The following is a 23,705-nucleotide window of genomic DNA, read 5'->3' on the forward strand; positions in this document are numbered from 1 at the left end:
GTACAGTCGGGGAAACTGAGTCACCGAAACACTAGTGATTTATTCAAGGTGAGAGTTGGCGACAGAGCCAGAAATGAGATCTTGACTGTCAGCCCCCTGCTCTCATCACTAGACCATGCTCCCATCCAACTGGAATAAGTAGATCAAAATAGTGTAAAAAATTCGATGGGATTCTTCTGCATTTAGTTACAGGATGTTTGAGCAGGGTGTCTGAGTGTGGAGACATTACATCTAAAATACCATAAAAGGCGGGGGGGGGAGCAGCTGATCTGATGTTTGTGAAATTAGCTTGTTACATGCAGAACGGCAGGGCACTGTGGGCGGTGTCAACAGGATTCAGCTAGCAGTGTCTCTTGTCATTTTGTCCCTTTGTCACTGGAATTTTACGAGTACTCTCGCTAGGGCAAATTCTGACGGGGAGAGGTGTGTAGGTGGCTGCTGGAAAACCTAGACCCAGCAGGGGGAGCATGGGCTCAAAAAAAAAAAGGCAGAGAGGCGACTGAAGAGGAGCAGGAATGGCTGGTGTGGTTTTTCTATGTACTTCCCCAGAGCAAGCAAAGACACCGATGTGCACGCCCTTGTGGAGATTATTCATTCCTCTGCCGTGACCAATCTGTGCAATCGGGTAGCTGCCATTCAGAATACAAGTTCACAATTGCTACTCTAACGTTCCTGGAGCCGTGGAATTCTGCCTGTCTGGAGATTGGCGGTTGTGGGGGGTGGATTTCTGCAGCGAACAAGACCTTGGTCTTGGGAGAAGTCTATTTTCCTCAGTTGGCAATGACAGGCGAAGGGAATGCTGTGCTTGACTTGTGGCCACTTCTATTTATTTTCCAGAGAGCAGATAATACATGAGATTTAGTGATATCATGATACTGTGTCTCATACATGCGACTCCAAAAAAGTCCACAGAATGCAACAGACAGCAACTAAGCAATGAAAAACAAATGCCCATCTATATTCATGCAGCTGATTCAACGCATGTTTACTTCCATTGACAGCTTAAAGATTAGATATATTTTGCTGCATTTGGCATAACAGAGCGCACTACTAATCTCATTTGTCTTTCTCTATTTAAATTTTCTAAGTGATGTTAATCAAAGCTATGGTTTTACTTTGTTTTGTTTTTTCAAAGTGACAATTCCAACTTTTGTGGCATTATTTGGGGTGATTTTAGCCCTGAAATTCTAGTTTGTCCCTATTAACATGGCAAATTAGTTGTCTTCACTTCAAAACCATGTGAGAACTACTTTAATTTTTTTGTTTTCTTTATTTTTGGCTGCAAAGCCATCTTTGCTTAAAAATGAAAACTTTTTCTGCTGCAGAATGGGTTAGTTTTTTTTTTTACTGAGTGATCATATTCTTGAGGAGAAATTCACAAAATTTGGCAAACTTTTGAAGAAAACAGAACAATCTCTTGCATTTTTAACTAGTCTTTGCTTTTGAATATTCACCAGTTCCATTGTTCCTGGTCTGCAAACCTCCCAATAATCACTCGCCGCAGGAATCCTTACAAGACTAGAATTGACACTCACATGGACAATGAAATGTTCGCAGCATACAATGATCTTTTCATTTGTTTGGCTTCCTGCAAGTCGCTACTTCTGCCTGAGTAACCTTCTAATTGGGTCAGGCAGACTGACCCAGATGGATGAGCCTGCAGGGAATGTGCAGGTGCTTTGAATTTTCTTGGCCTTGGTTGACTCCATCCAAGTATGATTCAGATCATGTGATTGACACAGAATCATGATCCTCAGCTCTTAGACACTAAATGTGGAACGTGCAAATATGTAATAAAGCAGCCCCCCCACCCCCTTCCCAGGGTGAAAACAATGGTGGAGAAGCTTGCAATAATTTTGGTGTTAGGTATTTTAAAGAAACTAATGCTTCCTGTGGCCTCAGATACATAAATCCACATTTCTCATGTCCATTATTTACATCACGGAAATTATGCAACAAACCCCAGGTCGTGGGGAAGGTTTGGGGAAAGGTCTAAAATATAGGCTAGGCTATCCTTGAGCTGAAAAAGTCAAGACTGTTGCAGAGCTGTTACCTTGTCTTGTGTCCAACCGTGGCTAATCCCTGATGCTTTGGAGGAAAGGTGCCAAAAAAACCTTATGGTGCAATAGTACATGGGGAGAGGGGGAATAGCTCCCTGACCCCATTTGTTGAGCAGCTTGTGCCCTGAATATTCCCTGTTCATCCCCAAAAGGAGCAGAGGGCCCCCCCAGACTTGCTTCTCTCCCCCACCCTCACTTATTGTCTACATGAAGTGCTGGGGAGAACAAGTGAGACAACATGGACCAAAGCAGAGAGCACTGAGCACCCACAGTAAATGCACCAGGCTCCAATTTCCTGCATTCATGTCTGAGATGGGCACCTCGATGGAGAGCAGCTGGCTCCAGCTGGACCTGGACAAGACGGGGGATGCTTCTGGGAAGAAAGTGTTGTGAAGAACTCTTTGTATTCACAGCTCCCATCAAAGGCACCCTGCCTTCAAATCTGTACCCAGTCTTGGGCTCCACACTGCACCCACAGACCACAGCAGCAAACACTCCCTGCCATTTGCAGCTAGCCAGCAGAGTGTGTCCAGTCCCACTGGAGGCAGATGTGGCTGCTTCGCACCATGCATCTGCACCGTCTATGCTGGGCTGCTATTGTTCTCTGCCTAGGCACAACACTGAAAGCCCTGGGGAAGCTCCAGCTTACTCAGAATGCAGCCGCCTGATGGCTGAGCTACACAAGTCCTTGGAAATGCACCGTTGTGGTACACGGCTCTCCCTTCAGTAGGGAGCCAATGCAATGCAGAGTCAAGGTTACTGCCCTGATCTTCAGAGCTCAGGATTAATTCCATGCAGGAGACCTGATCTCTGCAACCAAATCGTCCCCTGGCAGCTAGGGCAACTACCTGCCAACCAGCAGGAGAAGCCCGTGACTCCTGGAGACAAGACTTTTGCCGGAGCTGCGGCAAGAACATGGACTGTTAGGCCCCATTGTTCTTGCTATTGTCCAGCCTTCTGGTATCTAGTCTGGCACTTTAATTAGGCCAAATTAGATTCGCTTGGCCATGTAAGCTGTATGTGCCTATCAGCCACATGGTTGCAGTGGGTAGCTCCTTTATAAATACCTAGATAGGGACCCTCCAGAGATGAGGGGACCTGCCCCAAGCAGTGACCTTGTGTATAATCAAAGCTCATCTTGCCCTACTCTGCACTCGCAGGAAGCTTGTTTTCCTCCAAGCGAGTGCAGCAGCCATTGCGAAGCAGGGAAGGAAACGGATTACTCAGCAGAACCACCATTCGGGTCGTAACTGCCAAATGCAGAGCCATGCATTTTCCTGCCCATGAAATGGCAGCTGGCCTGTTCACATTGCCTGATGTGAGGTATAGTGATGAACCGCTCTCTCAATGGACTGTCCCCAAACTGACAGCGCATAGAGGGAGAGCATTATCACCTGCTGAAAGGATTGTGCCTGCCTGATGTGAGAATGCAAATCCGTCTGTAAGAGGAGGGGACGTCCACCTGACTGAGATGGGGATGCAGCCGGTTACCAGGAGGGGTTAATCTCGCACCTTTTAAACTGGTGCAACTCTCTGATGTGGAGAAGGCCTTCTTCAATAAGGCAGTATAAACATCTATTTACTCTTTTAACCCAGCCACTAAGGAGGATGTATGTACTGAAGCATTTTCATAGGAAAACTCATCATCCCCCATTGCCAGGTTGTAACTTTACTAACAACTAAAAATGGTAAGTAGAAAGGATCAGCAATTAATGGGAAAATGTCCACTTGGGGAAGAAAGGAATTTTGAGTCATTCTCTCCAGGGTGTTTTTTGTTTTTATTCCTATTCTTATTTTTGCCTGGCTTCTCTTCTTGGTTTGTGCACAAGCTTTCAATGTGTTTAGCATGACCAGCTGTCCCAATTTTATAGGGACAGTCCTGATTTCTGGGTCTTTTTCTTATATAGCCTCCTATTACCCCCCACCCACCCAACCACCCCCTGTCCCAATTTTTCACATTTGCTGTCTGGTCACCCTAAATGCATTGGAAAGAATGCTGGACAAAAACCACAGCAGTGGGAGTTGCCCGAGTTTTTAAAAGAGGGTGAAAAGTGGTTCATCACTATTACTGACTCTTTACAGAAAGCAAATAGGAATTGGAATATGAGCAACTTGTTTTATTTACAGGCATGTTGGTGGAAAGCAAAATTCTCATGAATATTCATGCTTTTTCATACCCGAAATGACTTATTCAAGCCCAGTTCCTTAAAAAATGGTTGCCCAGTTGGGGAAGCAACATGTGACTAATCACAAAACACAACATCAGTGCCTTGCAGTTAGTGCCTTGGTTAGTCTCTAAGGTGCCACAAGTACTCCTTTTCTTTTTGCGAAAACACAACATGCTGATGTATCTGAGGCTGGGTGAATAAATGCAGCACCTCTTTGCAAACACTAGAGGGCATGACGAAAGGGAGGAAAGTGAAAAGGCAAAGTCATAGCTGTCAACTTGCAGCCTGACTGCAACAAAGCATGTGGTGGCAATCTTCCTGAGGACTTGCTTCCTGCAGTCAAAACAACAAATTCCCATATTTACAAGGGAGGGAGGAGCCTTTGTTAAAAGACTTTGTGAACCTTTGAAGCTTCCTTTTTAGTCACAGGATCTGAAGCTCTGACAGACTCCCTTCAAATGAGTCAGACACTGATAATGTCAAAATAGGATTTCCAGTGCAGACTACCAACTGAAAATTGCATGTAAGCCCCCAACACTTCCAACAAACCTTTGAAGCCTCAGACTGCTCAAGAGTGAAGCTTCAAAGGAAAAGCGCTTTGTGATGGGCCTAGTGCCAGTGTAGGAGTATGCTCACCTTCCTTTTTCTGCTGTACATTTATACCAGAAAGCTCTATGCAGGTGACAGTTGTCTGTACAGTGGCCACATATTCAAGCTACTGACTGTAGAAAGAAATATGTGAACTGTACAAACTTGGTCTATTAGCTAATGATTTGATTATTAGAGCAGCATTTTAAAATATGTCAAAGGGCTGGAAATGGGTGAGATTTGACGATGCCTATTAAAGTTATTGTTGAAATGGAACCCCTCAAAAGGGCCAGTCTTAAGAAGGCATGTGCAGCTTTCCCTGGGCATATTTACACAGAGACTGTCCATCGAAACTGTACTCGATGTATTGGAATAATTACGAAACTCTGTTTTGCCCTTGTCAGTGTTCCAAAGGCACTAAAATTACTAACCATTTCCAAAGCAACGATTCCTTCTTATTCGTCAAGTGGCAAAATGACTGACTTATGCAAGCTGAAAAATTAATTGTCCTCTTCCTCTTCCTCCCCCCCCCCAAAGACACAATAAAATGAATTCCTTCGCTCCAAAATGATGCTGTTTAATTGCTCTGGTTCCCAGGCAAAAAAATGTGTTGAATGCTTAAAGCTGCTGAAGAATTACTCCTTCAAGACCCTGTGACGACAAATGTAAAAGCGTACAGGAGCCTACAGGCAAAATCTTACTCAGTAGAGTGCTCCCTGTGTTCTTGTGCTTCCACACTTAAAGGGAAATGATATTTGGGTCACTGAGCTTTAAGTAGCCCAGGGGTTATAGATACAGCTTCATCGTATGATTAGAATTCCACTTGGACTTAAACCACTGATGCTGACAAGGTTTCCCATGACGAGTGGGAAGTTACAGCAAAGGAAATTGCTGATTTGTATTTATCAGCATTAACCAGACCAGCTTTGTGTATCCGTTATTTTCAAACATTGCAGAGCACAGGTTCTGAGTGTGTCAGCCTCTCCCCTTTCACCGGCACTGGAAGTGAGAGCAAAAGTGTTGCTAAATCAGATTCTGCCTTTGTTAATATTTCACACATGCACCAAAGTGTCTCTGGGAAGGGGGGGGGGGGCATTTTGATGGAGAAGGCAAATGGCCTGCATCAGTTTCAGGGGATGACAATCGGATCCTATGTTCTGGTTTTGTGAAATACCAGCATTATTTTGGTTTAATCAAAAAATTAAATTCTTGCACTGTAATGGTCTTGTAACTGAACTGTGGTTTTGTCCTCCAGAAAGCCTAATGAATTTTGATAAAGAACACGAAGTCTGCTTTGCAAAGAAAATTATTCCGCTAGTTGCTCAGAATTAGTGATTGCCTATTAATGTACACAGTTACAAGATCTGTCCCCTTGGAGTTTAACAGCAGCTGCATAAATTTGTATTTCTTGTAAGCTTTGAAAGGGTGATCTCCAGGCAATGTGCTGTTAATGTCATGCTCATGCTAATATGAAAACAGGAAGAAAGTTAGATTATCTAAAGTGGGGTTGGTAAGTGATGTCTGTTACAGCACTTTATAAATAATAACCCATAAAAGTGTGTTTTGCCTTCCAGTAGTTCACAGCGAGATGACAGGCACGGCACAAAGGGAGGTCTGAACTGATACTACTGTATGTTACGAGCAAAACACAGCTCCATGCCCACTAATGACGTTGGTTTTTCTGAATCTTGCAAATCTACTGCTCTGCACTCACAAACACACGGACTCCTTCGCTGTGTGCTCAGACACCATCCCTGCTGTCAAGAGAGCTCATCAAATCAAATAATTTTTTTTGTGGAAAATGTCAAAGGAGGGGGGAAATCTTTTTTTTTTTTTTAATTTTTTTATGGAGAATTTCTTCCCCCCAAATATATTTTCAATTTGGAAATGCTGCTGCAGTGCCTCATGGGAACTATAGGGCAGGTGCCACATGCTGCCATGCTCCTTCATAGGCCGGCATCCCCGGCTGGACTCCATCTCCCATCATGCATCATTAATGTGGAGGAGGTGCCTCCTGGGAGTCTATGGCCATGGGCCGTCATGGCAGATGTAGTCCACCAGAGGAGCTTGGCCCATCGCGGAGAATGGGAGCATGAGGCAGCATTTCTAAAACTCAAATCCCCAGAAAGCTTCTTGGGGAAAACTGAATTCAGTCAAACCACCAATTTTCCATCGAAAAACAATTTCTGTGTAAAAATCTCAACCCAGGTGTAGCCGTAAAGCCTCTAGAAATGCGTTTCCCTACTTCCCACTCCCATACCTTGTTCCTATGGGCTTGGTTCAGGTAGTGATTGTGCTCCAGTGGCTCGCTCTGCCGTCCAAACACAGTCTAAAACACATGCCATCGCCTCTCGACAAAACGACAGTGGCACCGGTCATTGCGTCAAGCAAGATCCCTGCTTTGACACCAGTTAGGATGCAGGCTGTGGACAGAAAGAAGGAGCAGGGATGGTTTAATTTTGGGCGTTGCCAGCTCTAGGCCATCTTTGCCCACCATCACCAGAAGGGACACAGATAAGTTCTGAGAATAATGTTGGGGGCATTCTCTGGCCTGTGCTACACAGGAGGTCAGACTAGATGATCACAGTGGGCCCTTCTGGCCTTGGATGAATGGAATGGGTGAATAGGTTCTCCCACAATACCCGGCAAAAGCATTCATAGAGCGGCACAGTTTGCTAGAGCACTATAAATGGTGGGATAGACATCCAGAGGTCTGAGTCATTGTGCACACAGGCCCATTACAGCAACTACCTTGTTGTTTAGCAGCATGGTCTCTCTCTCTCTCTCTCTCTCATGTTGGGCTGACTTGAGGGAAGTAACTCCAGGTTGAATCGCTCAAATGAACTCTATAGTGTGGACACATCAGAAGTGAGATAGGAAAGGGGGGGAAAACACATTTATAAAGGAGGTTCCTTATCACAGAATAAAAAGAGGCCATATCTTCATTTTACAACATTTCAGTGGCTTAAAGGGACAAAATCAGTGGATCACACCCATCAGCAGAGGGGCTTCCTTGGATGGCACTCTGCTGTGCCCCTCAAAGCTCCTCCAGTAGGGCTTTGCCAAAGGTGTGGCCAAGAGCAGTGCTGAACTCGGTCTGTTCTCAGCTGATGCAACGGAACCTAGGGCTGCTTCATTCAAGCACAAATTGGAGCAACAGGCGGCTGGTCATAGAATATAAGGAGGCAAAAAGTCACCTTCCTGCAACCTCCTCTATCCCCCTGTTCCGGCACTGAGCCTGCTTTGTAGGAATGGCCTACTGGGGCCATAGAGCAGTGCGCAGAAAGAAAGGAAATGGATTGTGTATCCTCTGGTTTCAGAGTAGCAGCCGTGTTAGTCTGTATCCGCAAAAAGAAAAGGAGTACTTGTGGCACCTTAGAGACTAACCAATTTATTTGAGCCTAAGCTTTTGTGAGCTACAGCTCACTTCATCGGAGGCATTCAGTCAAATGCATTATGCTCAAATAAATTTGTTAGTCTCTAAGGTGCCACAAGTACTCCTTTTCTTTTTGTGTATCCTCTGTTTCTCTTAAGATCACTGTCTTTTGACAACAGAAAGGCAAAGATTTGGGGGGAAGATTCACCCAGCTGCAATGACTTAATCTCCATTCTTCATCTTAAATCTTTGTGGCCTTTATATTCTCTATGGTGGCAAATATAAATATATGAGCTGGATTCCCACACCACTGTATCAGTGGAGTCTTTCCTGACATGACTCAGGTTAGACTGGGAAGAGAATCAGGACCTTCATTTTTACTATAACTGGGAAAACCGGTGGGGAAGGGGGTGCAATCAAGCAGTTCACTTTTTCTGGTACCGCTAGAAGGCTCCAGCAGTTGCCAACATGTTTAGTGCCTTTATAACCCAGGTAGAGAGAGAGGAGCAATTTAGGAAAGCAAACAGGCGGCTTGCCTGCTATCCAGCATCAGCACTTTTCAAACACTCCCAGCGCCCGTCTGGAGGCCTGACAATGTCATGGGGAAAATGTCCAAAGGTTTACTTGGTTTTAGTCCTAAAAATCTGAACAGATTTCTTATATCACTAATGAACTCAGACCAGAGTTCCCTGGGAATTAACCATCCTTAATTCTCCCAGTCATTGGTTAATCCCTAGGAAATATCCAGTACACTGATCATTATTGCTTAATTAAAATGGAATTACCAGACAGAATGGTAAATACAGGTATTGGCTTAAGAAAGCATATTAGCTTAGGGGGAATCCATGAAATGGCTGAGTTTGGCCCATTAGATCTGCTCTGGTAGTTCAGAGCTAGCAGCATAAAATTAAGACCTTTGGAGTAATCCAAGTGACCCACAATCAGAAACACCTAATTGGAATCTACCCTAAAGGAACAGGAGTTTAGCCCTGTATCTTTCAACAGTTCCATCCTTTCTTTCTTTAAATCCTCACCTGCCACAATGGAAATTGGGCCTAATGTAGGTTAAATTCACTTTGGCTGCTATCAGTCACTGAGTAAAAATGAAGCGTGTGCCATATGGTTAGGGAATTTGCCTAACACGCCCTAATTAATAAGAGGCTCATAAATCAGAAATCAATGTAGCATTAAGTGCTCATCCTAGGGAAGCTAAAAGGGTATAATCCTGTGGCTGTTATGCTCATGGATATTAATGAATGTTTATAAAGGATTTCATTAAAGGGCAAAGGGAAACTGCTGAAAATGATCCTATTATTACAACAGTGATGTATCTGAATATGTCCATTTGTTCATGTATTGAAAGTAATGAGCAGATGCAGAAGTTTTTTCTCTTTACCTTGGTAACTGAAAATGACACAGATAATAAACTCTCCTGTGTTGCAAGAATAGCTTAACTCTGGCCTTATATGTAGGCTTGGCAGAATTGACTTTTTATAATTTTGAGAGATAATATCAATGTTTCTTTTAAAGCATTTTTTCTATTTTTATCATTTTTTAAAAAATTTTTTATTTTGACCGTTGTGGGAAATTGGGGGTAGTATAAACAATAATTATTTAATGACGGACGTCGAGATTCAGAACGTTAAAGCTTTTGTAACCATTCAAACACAAATTGTCAACACCGCATATCAAAATACACAAAGTAAATATCCTTAAATCAAGCTCTAACAAGTTCTCAAGCAGTGTTTTTCTTACTTGGCCTCGCTGTGCATTGCAATTCTCATTGATGGAAATATTTTTTCTTTGGCTTGTGTGTGTACGGTGAAATTGAGATTTACCAACATTTACAGATAAAAATCGAATCCTGCCAAGCCTGCTGATGTGTTGTGTTGGAATGATCGGTTCATTGAAACCATATTGTTGAATTCAGTTAAAACCTTCATTGAATTAAACAAACAGAACACAAAGTGTTAAAATATCCTTTGAAAACAAGAAAGCAGACAGTGAAATTAAGCTGATTGCAATGCACTAATCACTCTGGTTTTTAATTTGACCATTTCTGCTGTTCTGATTTCTGTTTTTGAAGAGAGGTTTGTTCACATGATGCAGGTTGTTACCATCTCCTACTGCATTCTAAAAAAATCAAATCAAATCGGAAATAACCTTGAACATCAGGCATTGGGTAAAGGGAATAGGGGATAGTACATCAGCTGGAAATTATTGCTGTGAGGTATGGACATTATATACTAGCTTCTTTTTCCTACACCCTCCTATGTTCTTGTCTATCTTTCTACTTCTGCAGAGTTGTTACTGGAACTGGCTGAAAATCTTTTTTCTTTTTTCTTTTTTTTGCCAAAATGTTTTTCCAACAAAAATGGCTTTTGGATTAAATAAAAACTTTAGCAAGCATTTCTATGTTCTGTTGAAATGTTCAGGTTTTTGTCCAGTCACGTGCGTAAGTGCCGCACCTGAGTGCTCAAACATCTCCCTGATACATCACCAGTAAATGACTGGATGTCTTGTGCTTCTTTTCCAGATGACTTTTTGTGTAGTAAATTGGCCAAATTTGCAGATATTTCGGTGCCCTGGCATTTTGCATTCCAGCTCAACACGGTATTTTCTATCAGAAATGCCCATCTTTTCCTGTAGGTGCTCTGAATAATGACTAATAGCAATCATTTGTATTGCTGGTACGTGGGTTAAACCTTTGGGTATAGAATCTTCGCGCAGTGGTTGGCATCCTGTTCCCTGCCCGGGGCTCTCTAGGTCCTACTGAAATACACCTGATAAAACCTCTAGAAATGCCCATTCATATTCTACCCTAAAGCAAGCTGAAGGGATTCTTCTGTGTATGACAGAATTTCTCTTGGCTGGTGATGGTAGGAAATCAATGTACAGTACTAGCTGCTGCTTTTACTGGGGTTTTGTTCCTAGAATAAAGCAGACGTTCCAGTCTGTCTCTTGGACCCAAGGCTAGACTTGTTTATAACCGGTATCTGTGCTCCTTTCTGTAGCCACAGTGGCTGTGATGTAGTAGAAGCAGTGAGACCATCACAGCAAAAGCCAAGACGCCCCGGCAATTAACAGACTAGCTCAGTGGGGACAAATTAATTCAAATAATCTCCCCAGGAGGCAGTGTCTGAAGAGCAAACCCCTCTGTCTGGCATGTCAGTATCCGACCTCTCACAGTTGTCCACACTCCCAGGGAATCCAACTGCAACCCCTCAAACCAAAACAAGGCGATCTACATGGCAGCCCTGGCTGAAACACTACACCATTCTTCCCTCCCTTTGTGTTACAGTGGATTACAAAATACTCACCAGCTGCCTGGGTATTTGCTGAACTATTACAGTAGGAGGCTATGAATCTGCTTCACAGATGTTTGCTTTACTGGTAGATTACCGAAACCAAGGACTTACCCATGTGCATTTCTTTGTTCACATTAAATGAAGCCAGGAGCTAAATACTTGAAGGTCAGTACTGAAAGTGCTATTAAATAGTTAGTGTACTGTATTTAGCATTCTGACCTATCTTGTTTTCAAGCCTTAAAAAAGCTTGACACCACCTCCTAGTGGACACAAGAAGCCCATACATTAAGATCTGAAATTTCAGTGTGGCTTTACAAAAAGGAGAGAACAAAGGAAAAAGAAATGTCTGCAAGTCTTATGCCCTAATTAAAAGACCAGACAGACAATCCCTTGGCTGCTGTACACAGACCATTTTAGACCGAGCAGCATGTAGAATAGTTTTATACACTCAGTAAGCAAAGACTGGAGAATTTTTTACAATTCCACTGAGGAGAAGAAACTAACACAAGAGACTGATGTGCATTAATAGATCTGTGTGCTGTAGTCACCAAGTGAACTGTGCATTTTAAAAATCTTTCAGCTTTCTCTCTGCAAATAGGGTTGTGCAAATAACTGACTTTTTGGTTTAGTGGACAGAGCAAGAAGATGGGGGTGGGGGGACTCTGTGTCGAAACAAACAAAATTTTTTTTAAAAAAGTTTCCTTTAATTTTTAATGTTTTTAAGCCTTTTTTTAGAATGTTTTTTTTAAATATAATTGAGTGATTTCCAAAATGAAAAGTCAGATTTTCTTTCAAAATGCTGAAATGAACCATTTTGACAATTATTAAACTTTTTATTTGACAGAACAATTTGCAAAAATTGACCCAAATTCATGAATTGTTTTGGTCATCCCGAATCTGCATTTCTCAACAAAAAATAAACAACCTCCCCCCCCCTGCAAAATACAGGTTTGCACAAGAAAATTTCGCTCATCTCCAGAAAAAAAAGATGATTCCTAAAATTTTTCCCAGTGGAGAGAAATCACATTCTAAGGTGCAAAGTGGTTATTACACTTTCAGTGTTCCTATTCTCTAAGCTACTATATGTGGTTATCTAGAATATTTAAAAACAAAAACAAAAAAACATGCCATGCTCAATATGACTTCAGAAGTTTGGGTAGAAGGAAGGACCCCAAGATCCAATTTTCAATTTCATGAGTGTACCCTCATGCTATCGTAAATGTTCCTCACCAGAAATTTCTATTGTAAATTGTTTCCTTTCCCCCAAAGAGTTTAGTAACTTCCACGGGCAGTTGAGAACTTAGGCACTAAACGAGTAGATTTTATTTTTATTTATTATTTTCCAGTTACGATGCAACTAACGGCCTACCTCTAGGAGCATTTACAATGATATCAATAAAAGCATTAGTCCGTCAGACTTCTCCTAATTAGTGCAAACCCATCAGCTAAACAAACCCTGAAGCCTCTTCACACAATTCCATTAGAAAGAGGCTAAAGCCTGTACAAAGTGTTACACTGCAGAATCGAAGGCTGTTGTGCAGCTAAAGGGAAAGGCATTTGTTGTATTTGTTTCTTTATTTATGAATAGTTCAGCAGTAGTTGCTGGGAGTGTCCTAGAATGGAAAGAATAGGAATCTTTTCCTCTGGAAAGCAAGAGGAAGTATAAAATTGTAGCACTGACCTCAGCATGGCTGATATCTGGTTTACCATGAAATATAAGCGGTCCAGGTCATTACAGCAAGCATCTATTTTTGCATCTCAGATGCATATTTGTCCTCATGGTAATGGTGTTTGAATTGACCCTACCCAGTAATGTATTTATTCTTTCAATTTATCCTGGTGATTCACACACACACACACCCAACTAAATCAATCTCATGAATCAAACAGAAAATGTCAAACTCTTATCCTACATCTTTCACTGTAACTGTAATACATCTGCATGTTATAGGCGTTTGAACCCAAAGAAAGCTTTCTTTCTCCTCAAAGCCATTTCTTTGTTTCAAGCTAGTTCTCGGTAGCACCTTTTGATCATTGTAGAGATGCCATACTGTAGAATTGCTAGGAGTTGTTGGTAATATCCTGAGGAAATCAACATCATTTAGATTTGTTTTGCACATTTAACCAGGCACGTACGAACCACAGAGAAGTAAGAGAAAATGAAATCTGATCTCCGAAGCAAGCCACAAAAAGAGCTGAGTTACTAAAAAGCCTGTCCTCTTTGCTGACGTTTGAGTTATGCAAATGAGCTGTGCATTCTCTCTTAACATGAGTTTACTTCTTAAGGTGACTAGAATTGTTGCTGATCATGTATTTCTCCCTTACAGACTGGTCGGATTGAACCAAACTACCCAAAAGTCTGCGGTCACCAGGGCAACGTGCTTGACATCAAGTGGAATCCTTTTATTGAAAACATCATAGCTTCTTGCTCGGAAGACACCTCGGTGAGTAAAAATGATTTGAGCTGATGACTCCTTTGACATAAAATCATCAGCGGGAGCAGAATGTGAACATCCTGCATTCCTCTCAGAGGGTGGCAAAAGCACTTTGTCAAGCTTATAGGGTTATCATGGGCTCCATCTGTCCTGAGTGAGTCACACCATGCTCACTTTATTGGCATGTAATTTTTGGCTCCTGTCGTGGGGTTGGGGGAAGGTACCAACAATGAAGCAACAGAGACATTTGTGCTGCCAGGGATCTAATATTAGAGAGTTGGGACACTGGCTATCTTGCAGAGTGTGTATGTGGGTGAGAGAGAGAGAGAGAGAGAGAGAGAGAGATTTCTTTTTAAAGGTTAAATAGTCACATATACAAAAATTTGAAGTGACTGGATGAGGCGACTAGCAATATACCCCAACCGTGACTCTTAACTGTTGTTTTGTTGGTTCCGCCATCTTGATTTGGATTTTTCTAAAGAGTTTTTGTCACTCTGGTTTCTCGTCCTTTCTCTGAGGGGCAGAACCTGGTTCGTGATCCTTGAGGAAGAAGGGCATTCAACGGAGGGATTTGATGGACAGCTTGTGGGAATGGGCTGTAATCCCAGCGGGCCATATGGAAGAAGGTCCAGAAAGGAGAGGGGGGAGATATTCATACAGTTTGTCTGGAGGGAGGAGGTGGGAGAGGATGGAGCAGAGACAGATGAGTAAAAAGGCAGGAGGCAACAAAGCAACTTGAATTGGTGTCACAAAGTAGTGACTTCCCCATCTTTTCATCCATCACCGGGGGTCATCAGTGACCAAGGTGACCTAGGAGAGACAGCCTCCTTCTCCCGCACACAAACACCTGGCATTTTCCCCCACTGTATTAAATGCGGGTAGTGCTGCAAGCTAAAGACAGGTCAGGGGAACGGCCCCAGTAACCACATGGAGGGAGGAAGGGAGAGGGGAGTCGCTTTGGAAGAAACAAATACTTGAGACACAAATCACCCACAAGCTATTTCCAAACCTTGGAATGATTTCTAGGGGCTTCTGATTCAGCCTGCTGAGAAGGGGGGCCCAGGCCAAGCCGCTGGCTGTGTGTGAAAGAAGGAGATGCTCCCCGCTCGCATGGTTGTGGCGATTTCTGAACTCTCCTTTTCCATTCACAAGAGCTCCTGTTCAGATGTCTTCCCCACACCCATCACCTTTCCTGTCTCTCCCTAGCTCATAAGGTTTCCTGCACTGAAGCATCCACATTCATCATCCATCTATAGATAGTGCGAACAGCAGGTATCCTCCACCTCCTGTGAGAAACGTTAAGGGGGAAGGAAGAGGAAAGGGTATTCTCCTGTTTCAAACCTCTTGCCTATTTTCCCCTTCCCAGGAGCGCTCCTCCTTCCCCAATCTAACAGATTCTGCCATCACAGGGAGGGTCCTGAGCCAAAGGCAGACCACACTGCCCCTCCTGTAAAGCCCTAACCAAATTCCTGTGTCTGACCTGACTTTGTCAAGGCCATCAGCATCCTCACAAGGGGAGGTGTGGCTTCAGTGCGTGGCTGGTGCAGACAAGCTGGAGCCACCTGGCAAAGTCCCTCGGGTCTCCACACTAAGCAGCTGAAAGAGTAACGGGGCCCATGTTCCATGCAGGCTGGTGGGAAGAAGAGACTGGTAGTTGTTAAGACTGCTGAAGGAAACTGGCATGTGCAGAAAGGAGGGGGACGGCAGACCTAGGGGAAGCAGGTCTGTTCAACTGGTAAAAGCTGGAGTAAATTGGAAGGCTCTGGAGCTGTGTGCTGCAGTTTACGTGGCTTGTGTTAGCCTTTCTGTTGTCTTTCTTTATGCCCCCTAGAAAACAGACACGGGTGTTTAAGTGCTTCTGATTTTAACTGTGAAATTTTAAATGACACATTTATGCAGCTTACAATGAGCTCTGACCTGGTGTTTTATGTAAAGCTGGTGCTGTTTCTGGCTGAATCCAGTTCCCTCTGCTCTACAGTGATGTCATTTATCGTTGTAGTAGTGTTCTTTTTATAGCCATGCTGCAGATAAGCAGTAGGGCTGTGAACAAGGATGTCTTGTTTCCACCCAATAGCTATTATTAATCCTTCTTACTATCAAAGACCACAGGGGCTGCAACTATTCTAGTGTCTAGAGCTCTATCACGTAAGGGGGGAAAGGTAGTCTTACAATGTGGTGAAGGCTGACCAGGCCGTCTTTATGTGGCTGCTGTTTGCCTCCACTTCATTGTTTTCTGGATACTAACATTTCCCTCTGGAATAGTGCATTGCACTAAGAAGCTGCCTTTGTACAAAGTAGTGTGTGAAAGTTTAGTTCCTTCTACAGAGCAGAAATGGGAATCTGTGGTGACCTAGTTCTCATTGGTTACAGTTCTGCCTCCGTAGATCTTATAACATCTCTATATATCAGAGAGACAAGGTCAGTGAAGGAATATCTTTTATTGGGCCAACTTGTGTTGGTGAAAAAGACAAGCTTTTGAGCTACACAGAGCTCTTATTAGTTCTGAAAAATGGGGGAGAAAATCAGTTTGGGTAGAACCGAAATTGAATTTTTTTGGACGTTTTGGTAAATCAAAAAGTCTGGTCAAGTCAAATGTTTGTTTCAGGCATTTTTAACCTTTTTTAATAAAAGAAGGAAATGAAGGGTTAGATCAGGGATCGGCAACCTTTGGCATGCGGCCCATCAGGGAAAACCCCTAGCGGGACAGGCTGGTTTGTTTACCTGCCGTGCCCACAGGTTCGGCCGATCGCAGCTCCCACTGGCCACAGTTCACCATCCGCAGGAAGCTGCTGAATCCAGACCCCCTCCCGCCCCACGCATTTTAAAGGGGAGTCAAAAGGATGTTAAAGCACTGCACAGCTGACTCACTAATCCACATTACTTTGATACCTGTAAGTACCATTTGTTCTGTAGCTTGCCAAGGGTCAGATTCTGCTCTCAGATCCGCTGTTGTAAATCTGGGGTAACCCTGTTAACCTGGATATTCAGTGGTGTAAATGTCAGAATTTCAATCTCTGGAATTTAGCATAATCACTGGAATATACCTGGGACATGAGATTAAAATGCCAGCAGGCTCAACTGGCCTAAAGTCAAGCTTTCCCTCTGGACCTTACCCATCATTGGCATAAACACTTTTGTTTTACTGCTTTTTATAAAGTATCTAGGGATTTTTATGAATGCTGGAAGCACGTCAGTTAATTTGCCAATTCCTTTCCCACTTAAACACCATGGGCCTGATTCCAGTCTCCCTTGTGCTGGTGTAAATCTGGAGTAACTCCATTTAAAAAACCAACCTTCCACACAAACTTTCTCCTGGCTGGACTTTACAAAAACTAGACAAGCCATTTACAACACATACTTTGCTTCATTACAAAAGAAAAAGGACACTAAACTATCCCCACTACTACATGCCACAAGGGGCCAAAACAGTGGTTCCCTTAACTCACCCAGCAATATTGTTAATCTATCCAACTATACTTTTAGCCCAGCAGAAGAATCTGTCCTATCTCGGGGCCTCTCCTTCTGCCCCTCAACCCCCACGAACATGATACAGTTCTGTGGTGACCTAGAATCCTATTTTCGATGTCTATGACTCAAGGAATATTTCCAACACACCTCTGAACAACATACTAACCCACAGAGACCTTTCTACCAACACTACAAAAAGAAGGATTCTGGGTGGACTCCTCCTGAAGGTCGAAACAACAGACTGGACTTCTACATAGAGTGCTTCCGCTGACGTGCACGGGCTGAAATTGTGGAAAAGCAGCATCACTTGCCCCATAACCTCAGCCGTGCAGAACACAACGCCATCCACAGCCTCAGAAACAACTCTGACATCATAATCAAAAACTGATTATGACTGACAAAGGAGGTGCTGTTGTCATCATGAATAGGTCGGAATATGAACAAGAGGCTGCTCGGCAGCTCTCCAACACCACTTTCTACAAGCCATTATCCTCTGATCCCACTGAGAGTTACCAAAAGAAACTACAGCATTTGCTCAAGAAACTCCCTGAAAAAGCACAAGATCAAATCTGCGCAGACGCACCCCTGGAACCCCGACCTGGGATATTCTATCTACTACCCAAGATCCATAAACCTGGAAATCCTGGGCGCCCCATCATCTCAGGCATTGGCATCCTGACAGCAGGATTGTCTGGCTATGTAGACCCCCTCCTCAGGCCCTACGCTACTACCAGCACTCCCAGCTACCTTTGAGACACCACTGATTTCCTGAGGAAACTACAATCCATCGGTGATCTTCCTGATAACACCATCCTGGCCACTATGGATGTAGAAGTCCTCTACACCAACATTCCACACAAAGATGGACTACAAGCCTTCAGGAACAGTATCCCCAATAATGTCATGGCAAACCTGGTGGCTGAACTTTGTGACTTTGTCCTCACCCATAACTATTTCACATTTGGGGACAATGTATACCTTCAAATCAGCGGCACTGCTATGGGTACCCACATGGCCCCACAGTATGCCAACATTTTTATGGCTGACTTAGAACAACGCTTCCTCAGCTCTCATCCCCTAACGCCCCTACTCTACTTGCGCTATATTGATGACATCTTCATCATCTGGACCCATGGAAAAGAAGCCCTTGAAGAATTGCACCATGATTTCAACAATTTCCATCCCACCATCAACCTCAGTCTGGACCAGTCCACACGAGAGATCCACTTCCTGGACACTATGGTGCTAATAAGCGACGGTCACATAAACACCACCCTATACCGGAAACCTACTGACCGCTATGCCTAACTACATGCCTCCAGCTTTCATCCAGACCACACCATATGATCCATTGTCTACAGCGAAGCTCTACGATACGACCGCATTTGCTCCAACCCCTCAGACAGAGACAAAGACCTACAAGATCTCTATCAAGCGTTCTTACAACTACAATACCCACCTGCTGAAGTGAAGAAACAGATTGATAGAGCTGGAAGAGTATCCAGAAGTCACCTACTACAGGACAGGCCCAACATAGAAAATAACAGAACACCACTAGCCATCACCTTCAGCCCCCAACTAAAACCTCTCCAACGCATCATCAAGGATCTACAACCTATCCTGAAGGACGACCCATCACTCTCACAGATCTTGGGAGACAGGCCTGTCTTTGCTTACAGACAGCCCCTCAACCTGAAGCAAATACTCACCAGCAACCACACACCATACAACAAAAACACTAACCCAGGAACCTATCCTTGCAACAAAGCCCGTTGCCAACTGTGTCCACATAGCTATTCAGGGGACACCATCATAGGGCCTAATCACATCAGCCACACTATCAGAGGCTCGTTCACCTGCACATCTACCAATGTGATATATGCCATCATGTGCCAGCTATGCCCCTCTGCCATGTACATTGGTCAAACTGGACAGTCTCTACGTAAAAGATTAAATGGACACAAATCAGACGTCAAGAATTATAACATTCAAAAACCAGTCAGAGAACACTTCAATCTCTTTGGTCACTCGATTACAGACCTAAAAGTGGCAATTCTTCAACAAAAAAATTTCAAAACCAGACTCCAACGAGAGACTGCTGAATTGGAATTAATTTGCAAACTGGACACCATTAAATTAGGCTTGAATAAAGACTGGGAGTGGATGTAGTAAAACTATTTCCCCATGTTTATTCCCCCTACTCCCCACTGTTCCTCACACGTTCTTGTCAACTGCTGGAAATGGCCCACCTTCATTATCACTACAAAAGGTTTTTTTTCTCTCCTGCTGGTAATAGCTCACCTTACCTGATCACTCTCGTTACAGTGTGTATGGTAAGACCCACTGTTTCATGTTCTCTGTGTATGTAAAATCTCCCCACTGTATTGTCCACTGCATGCATCCGATGAAGTGAGCTGTAGCTCACGAAAGCTTAGGCTCAAATAAATTGGTTAGTCTCTAAGGTGCCCCAAGTCCTCCTTTTCTTTTTCCATTTAAAAAAGTGGAGCTACACTGCTCTACAACTGGTATAAATGTGGGGGCAAGGCAGGCCTATGTGTTTCTGTTTATATCAGTACCTGACCAGCCACGCTGGAGTGGAAGACCTTCTTCATATCTTGTCCGTTCGAGTAGCTGATTACTTTAATACTCAGTAGCTTGGATTTTGTGGTATATAGATGTCTCTCCTTGCACGCTTTCTCCGTACTGCAAATGTCCAGTGGTTCTTAGGATCATCTGTTTGATTCAAATTAGGTTTTTCAAGTCTTCTATATATTGTCCTTATCTTTCAATTCGTCTTTCATTCTCTTTGTACCATCTCATTTGGTGCAATCCAGAGATCAATGCCTTATGCATCTTAAAGTAGAAAACATCCAGGTCCGGGCTCAAAACATATGGTTCTACAGCTGGTTTTGTGTGGCTCCTTCACTGCGGATCAGCGCACTAACAAGTTCAGGGCTATACTCCAGCGTGTCCTCTCCTCGCTGACAGTCGGTCCTGTTTGATAGGCTGTAGTACTGACTGTCCAGGTGGCATGCTCCATTCTTTCCTTACACTACCCTCAAATTAGCCCAATGAGATGCACCATTTCTGTCCTATCAGAGATGATGATTTTTACAGCTTCATTTTTGTCTACCTGCAAGTAGCCTGAGCTTTTTTGTAACCGTCTCTCTGACTCGCATGTTATGCATTCCATCAGGCACAGATAAAACAGGCTTCTTGCAAATATTTTATCAAGTGCATTGGATCAGCTTTGCCAGTAACACTCTGGAAAATTGCCTCTTGAAGATTCAAACACTGTCCCATTAGCTTGAGAATAGCTCTCCACTAAACACATTATCAAATGGATCCCCACAATACCACTGCCTTCTCCCCTTAGCTTCTCTAATTGCCTAGTGCTCACCCTGAATTCTCTCGAGTGATACCAAATACCAGAATTCTCCAAAATGTAACCAACTCTCCTTTTTAAAAAAAAAAAAAAAAAATCCTTCAGCTTGCTCTCCCGCCTGCTCTCTGTCACCATCGCTGCCCTATTTATCATCCTGTCCCGTCTCCAGTTCACCCAGCCTCCAGCTCATACAGCTGGTCCTCCTGGTTCCTCTCACTCCCGCTGGGCCTAAATCCAGCCATGTGTTATGACGGAGACTCTTATTTCTTGATCTTTCTGAGCATATTAATTTGTCTTTCTAAATCTGAAATCTGATCTCCATTCTGCAGCTAAATAAGGGGGATGCTCTTTGTTTTTTTGTGAGCCTTATCTCATCGGGTCTTCACATGAATGAAGCAAAATGCAGGGCTATTTCAGAAAGGTGCATTCCTTGCTTTCATTCTTGCCTCATTTAGGTCTTCAAAAATTAAAAGAAGCCAGTTTATTTCCTTGCTTCTCCTCCCTAATCAGGGTGGCGAAAAGGCACTTTTTCTTTTCTGAGTTCTTTCAATACCTTCTTGATGACAAAATGTAAGGAATAAAATTGCATGATTTCGCAACAAATGCACCTTGTTAGCAAAGCTTGCACTTGCCAAGAACTTCAGGAAAACAAACAGAACTAAATGTTCCTCTCTTTACTTTTGTGTTGATAACACCGGCAATAAACTTTGCCATCCATGCAGTGTGTGTACAGTAAATGACAGCCGTGTTTTGCTGCCTATCTACCAAAGAAGTAAATATTTCTCATTCTTCTCTGCCTTGTCCTAAGGATGTATCCTAACTCCAGGGAACTGATGCAGGAAGTTGTGAACGATGTATTAAACAAAATCTCCCCAGAGCTGAGAGAGAAATGCAGGCCACATGATGCCGCAGTTTGCTGTGTGCTGTACAAAAAGAAGCACAATCTCTTGTTGTATCTGCCAAGATGCAACAGGGGGGGCGGTGGGGGGGGGGTGACACTGCCATCAGCCCTAGTTATCTCAAGGTGAAAATAGAGGCAATGCTTGTAGTGTTTTTTAAATAAAGTATTTTCCCTTTGTAAAGAGGACTCAAAGAATCTGGCTGTTTTCAGGGGGAGAGTCTCACTGAATCTCAATGAATCCTTCTGTTGAACCAGTGAAACAGCCTCTAACATCCTAGCTAAACTTTAGAATAATTTATTTCTAGTCTCTCTCTTGAGTTTGTGTTTGTCCTACTTGATGGATCTCCCCCACCCCAATCCCCAAAGATATGTTGCCTGTTTTATAGTCAGAGGCCAGCTAAAATGGCTGCTTGTATTGGAGCTGCTCCTCCCAATCGAGTAATAGCAAAACTCACCTAGACGTCACCGAGAACAGGGCTGCTGAACCCTTTGGGCTTGGTCAGAGTAGTGGCTTTGACTCCTTTACTCCAGCAAAACTTCCCCAGGGCTAGAAAAGGAGACACCAACCCGTGACCTTCTCTTGTTCTGGTATCTGTTTGGCACATCTTTACCCCTATCAGCTCAATTCATTGTGGCTTTATTGGCATGACAAGCGATACATGTGTTGGCAGAGTATAGGGAAAAGCCAAGAATGTCTGTCAGGAACCAGGGCGACGTGCTGTGTTTGGGGGTTGATCAGGTGTCTGTTTATCATTACTGTCCATTCCAGATCTGCCGGTCACCTGGATAATATAGAAAGAAAAACTACATTGAAACATCCTTCAAGTCCTTTTCTCAAACTGCCTTCCTGGACTCTGACAGGGGAGGCAAAAAGCAAACTAAATTGATTGTATAATGCATGTGATGTTACCTGTCTGTTTTAATGGGAACCACTTAATTTTGCTGTAATATGGAGTTGCTATGAGCAATACGCTTTGCACATGGGATGAAAGCATTCAATAGGAGCAGTCTGCGGTCAGGTGGGAAAATAACTAGAGTGCAGTGATTTAACCTGCTGATCTGAAATATGTGCAAGACCTGTTATGTTGGGACCTTGCAAGTATGTGCAAGACCTGCTCTCATCTTGAAGTCCTTAGTACTGATTCCTTAAGAAGGTTAGGTGAGACAAATTGGATTGACTTTTCCTTCCTGTTACATGTTTGTGCAGATAGGGGGATGGTGTCTTTTTTAACTGCTGTTTTTAGAGCATTCTATTTCCTGCCTCTTTCAATAACTGGCTTGTCTTTTGCTGTCGATTATGGGCAGAACTCTGAAAATTTTGTGCTATTAGCTCTTTGATAGCCCCATTGAATTCAGTGGAATTCATAAATTCATAGATATTAAGGTCAGAAGGGACCATTATGATCATCTAGTCTGACCTCCTGCACAACACAGGCCACAGAATATCTCCCATTATTTACAGGACTAGATCTTGTATCTGATCTTCATTGAAAAGAATCAGGTATTGACTGCTTTCCAGGGCCAGATAACTACTGGGGAATGGAGTGGGGATGAAGAAGAAAGAAGGAGGGAACAAACATGCACATGGGCATGAAGGGATGACACAAGAGTGTTGCCATTGGGCACATTCAGGTCTATTTTTAATTCCCTTCTGGCATTTGGAGACCAAGTTGATTAAGGAACCACAGATGGATTTAGTCAATGAAGATTCCCTCGCATGCCAAGTGGAGAGAACAAGACCCTTATAAACCTCTAAAATAAGGACAAAGGTTTTTCCTCCCAATAACCTTTGCTCATCCTGTCCTTTCAGGTCCGGATATGGGAAATCCCAGAGGGCGGCTTGAAGCGGAACATGACAGAAGCTGTTCTAGAGCTCTATGGTCACAGCCGACGGGTTGGCCTCGTTGAGTGGCACCCGACCACCAACAATATCTTGTTCAGTGCAGGATACGACTATAAGGTGAACTATTCTGGAGGATTTGTACTAAACCCCTCAGCTGCAGGTGGAGACTAGCA

At 43.4% G+C, this 23,705-nt stretch overlaps 1 protein-coding gene across 1 annotated transcript in view; it reads left to right on the top strand.

Moving 5' to 3' along the window:
- CORO2B (coronin 2B) overlaps positions 1-23,705 on the top strand; it is a 61,232-nt gene that overhangs the window by 19,555 nt on the left and 17,972 nt on the right. The window contains exons 2-3 of the mRNA XM_077828151.1: positions 13,828-13,944; positions 23,500-23,649. Coding sequence (XP_077684277.1) covers positions 13,828-13,944; positions 23,500-23,649 — 267 coding nt within the window. The remainder of the gene's footprint in view (positions 1-13,827; positions 13,945-23,499; positions 23,650-23,705) is intronic.

The sequence above is a fragment of the Eretmochelys imbricata genome, chromosome 10, assembly GCF_965152235.1.
Source record: "Eretmochelys imbricata isolate rEreImb1 chromosome 10, rEreImb1.hap1, whole genome shotgun sequence".
Classification (NCBI taxonomy): domain Eukaryota; kingdom Metazoa; phylum Chordata; order Testudines; family Cheloniidae; genus Eretmochelys; species Eretmochelys imbricata.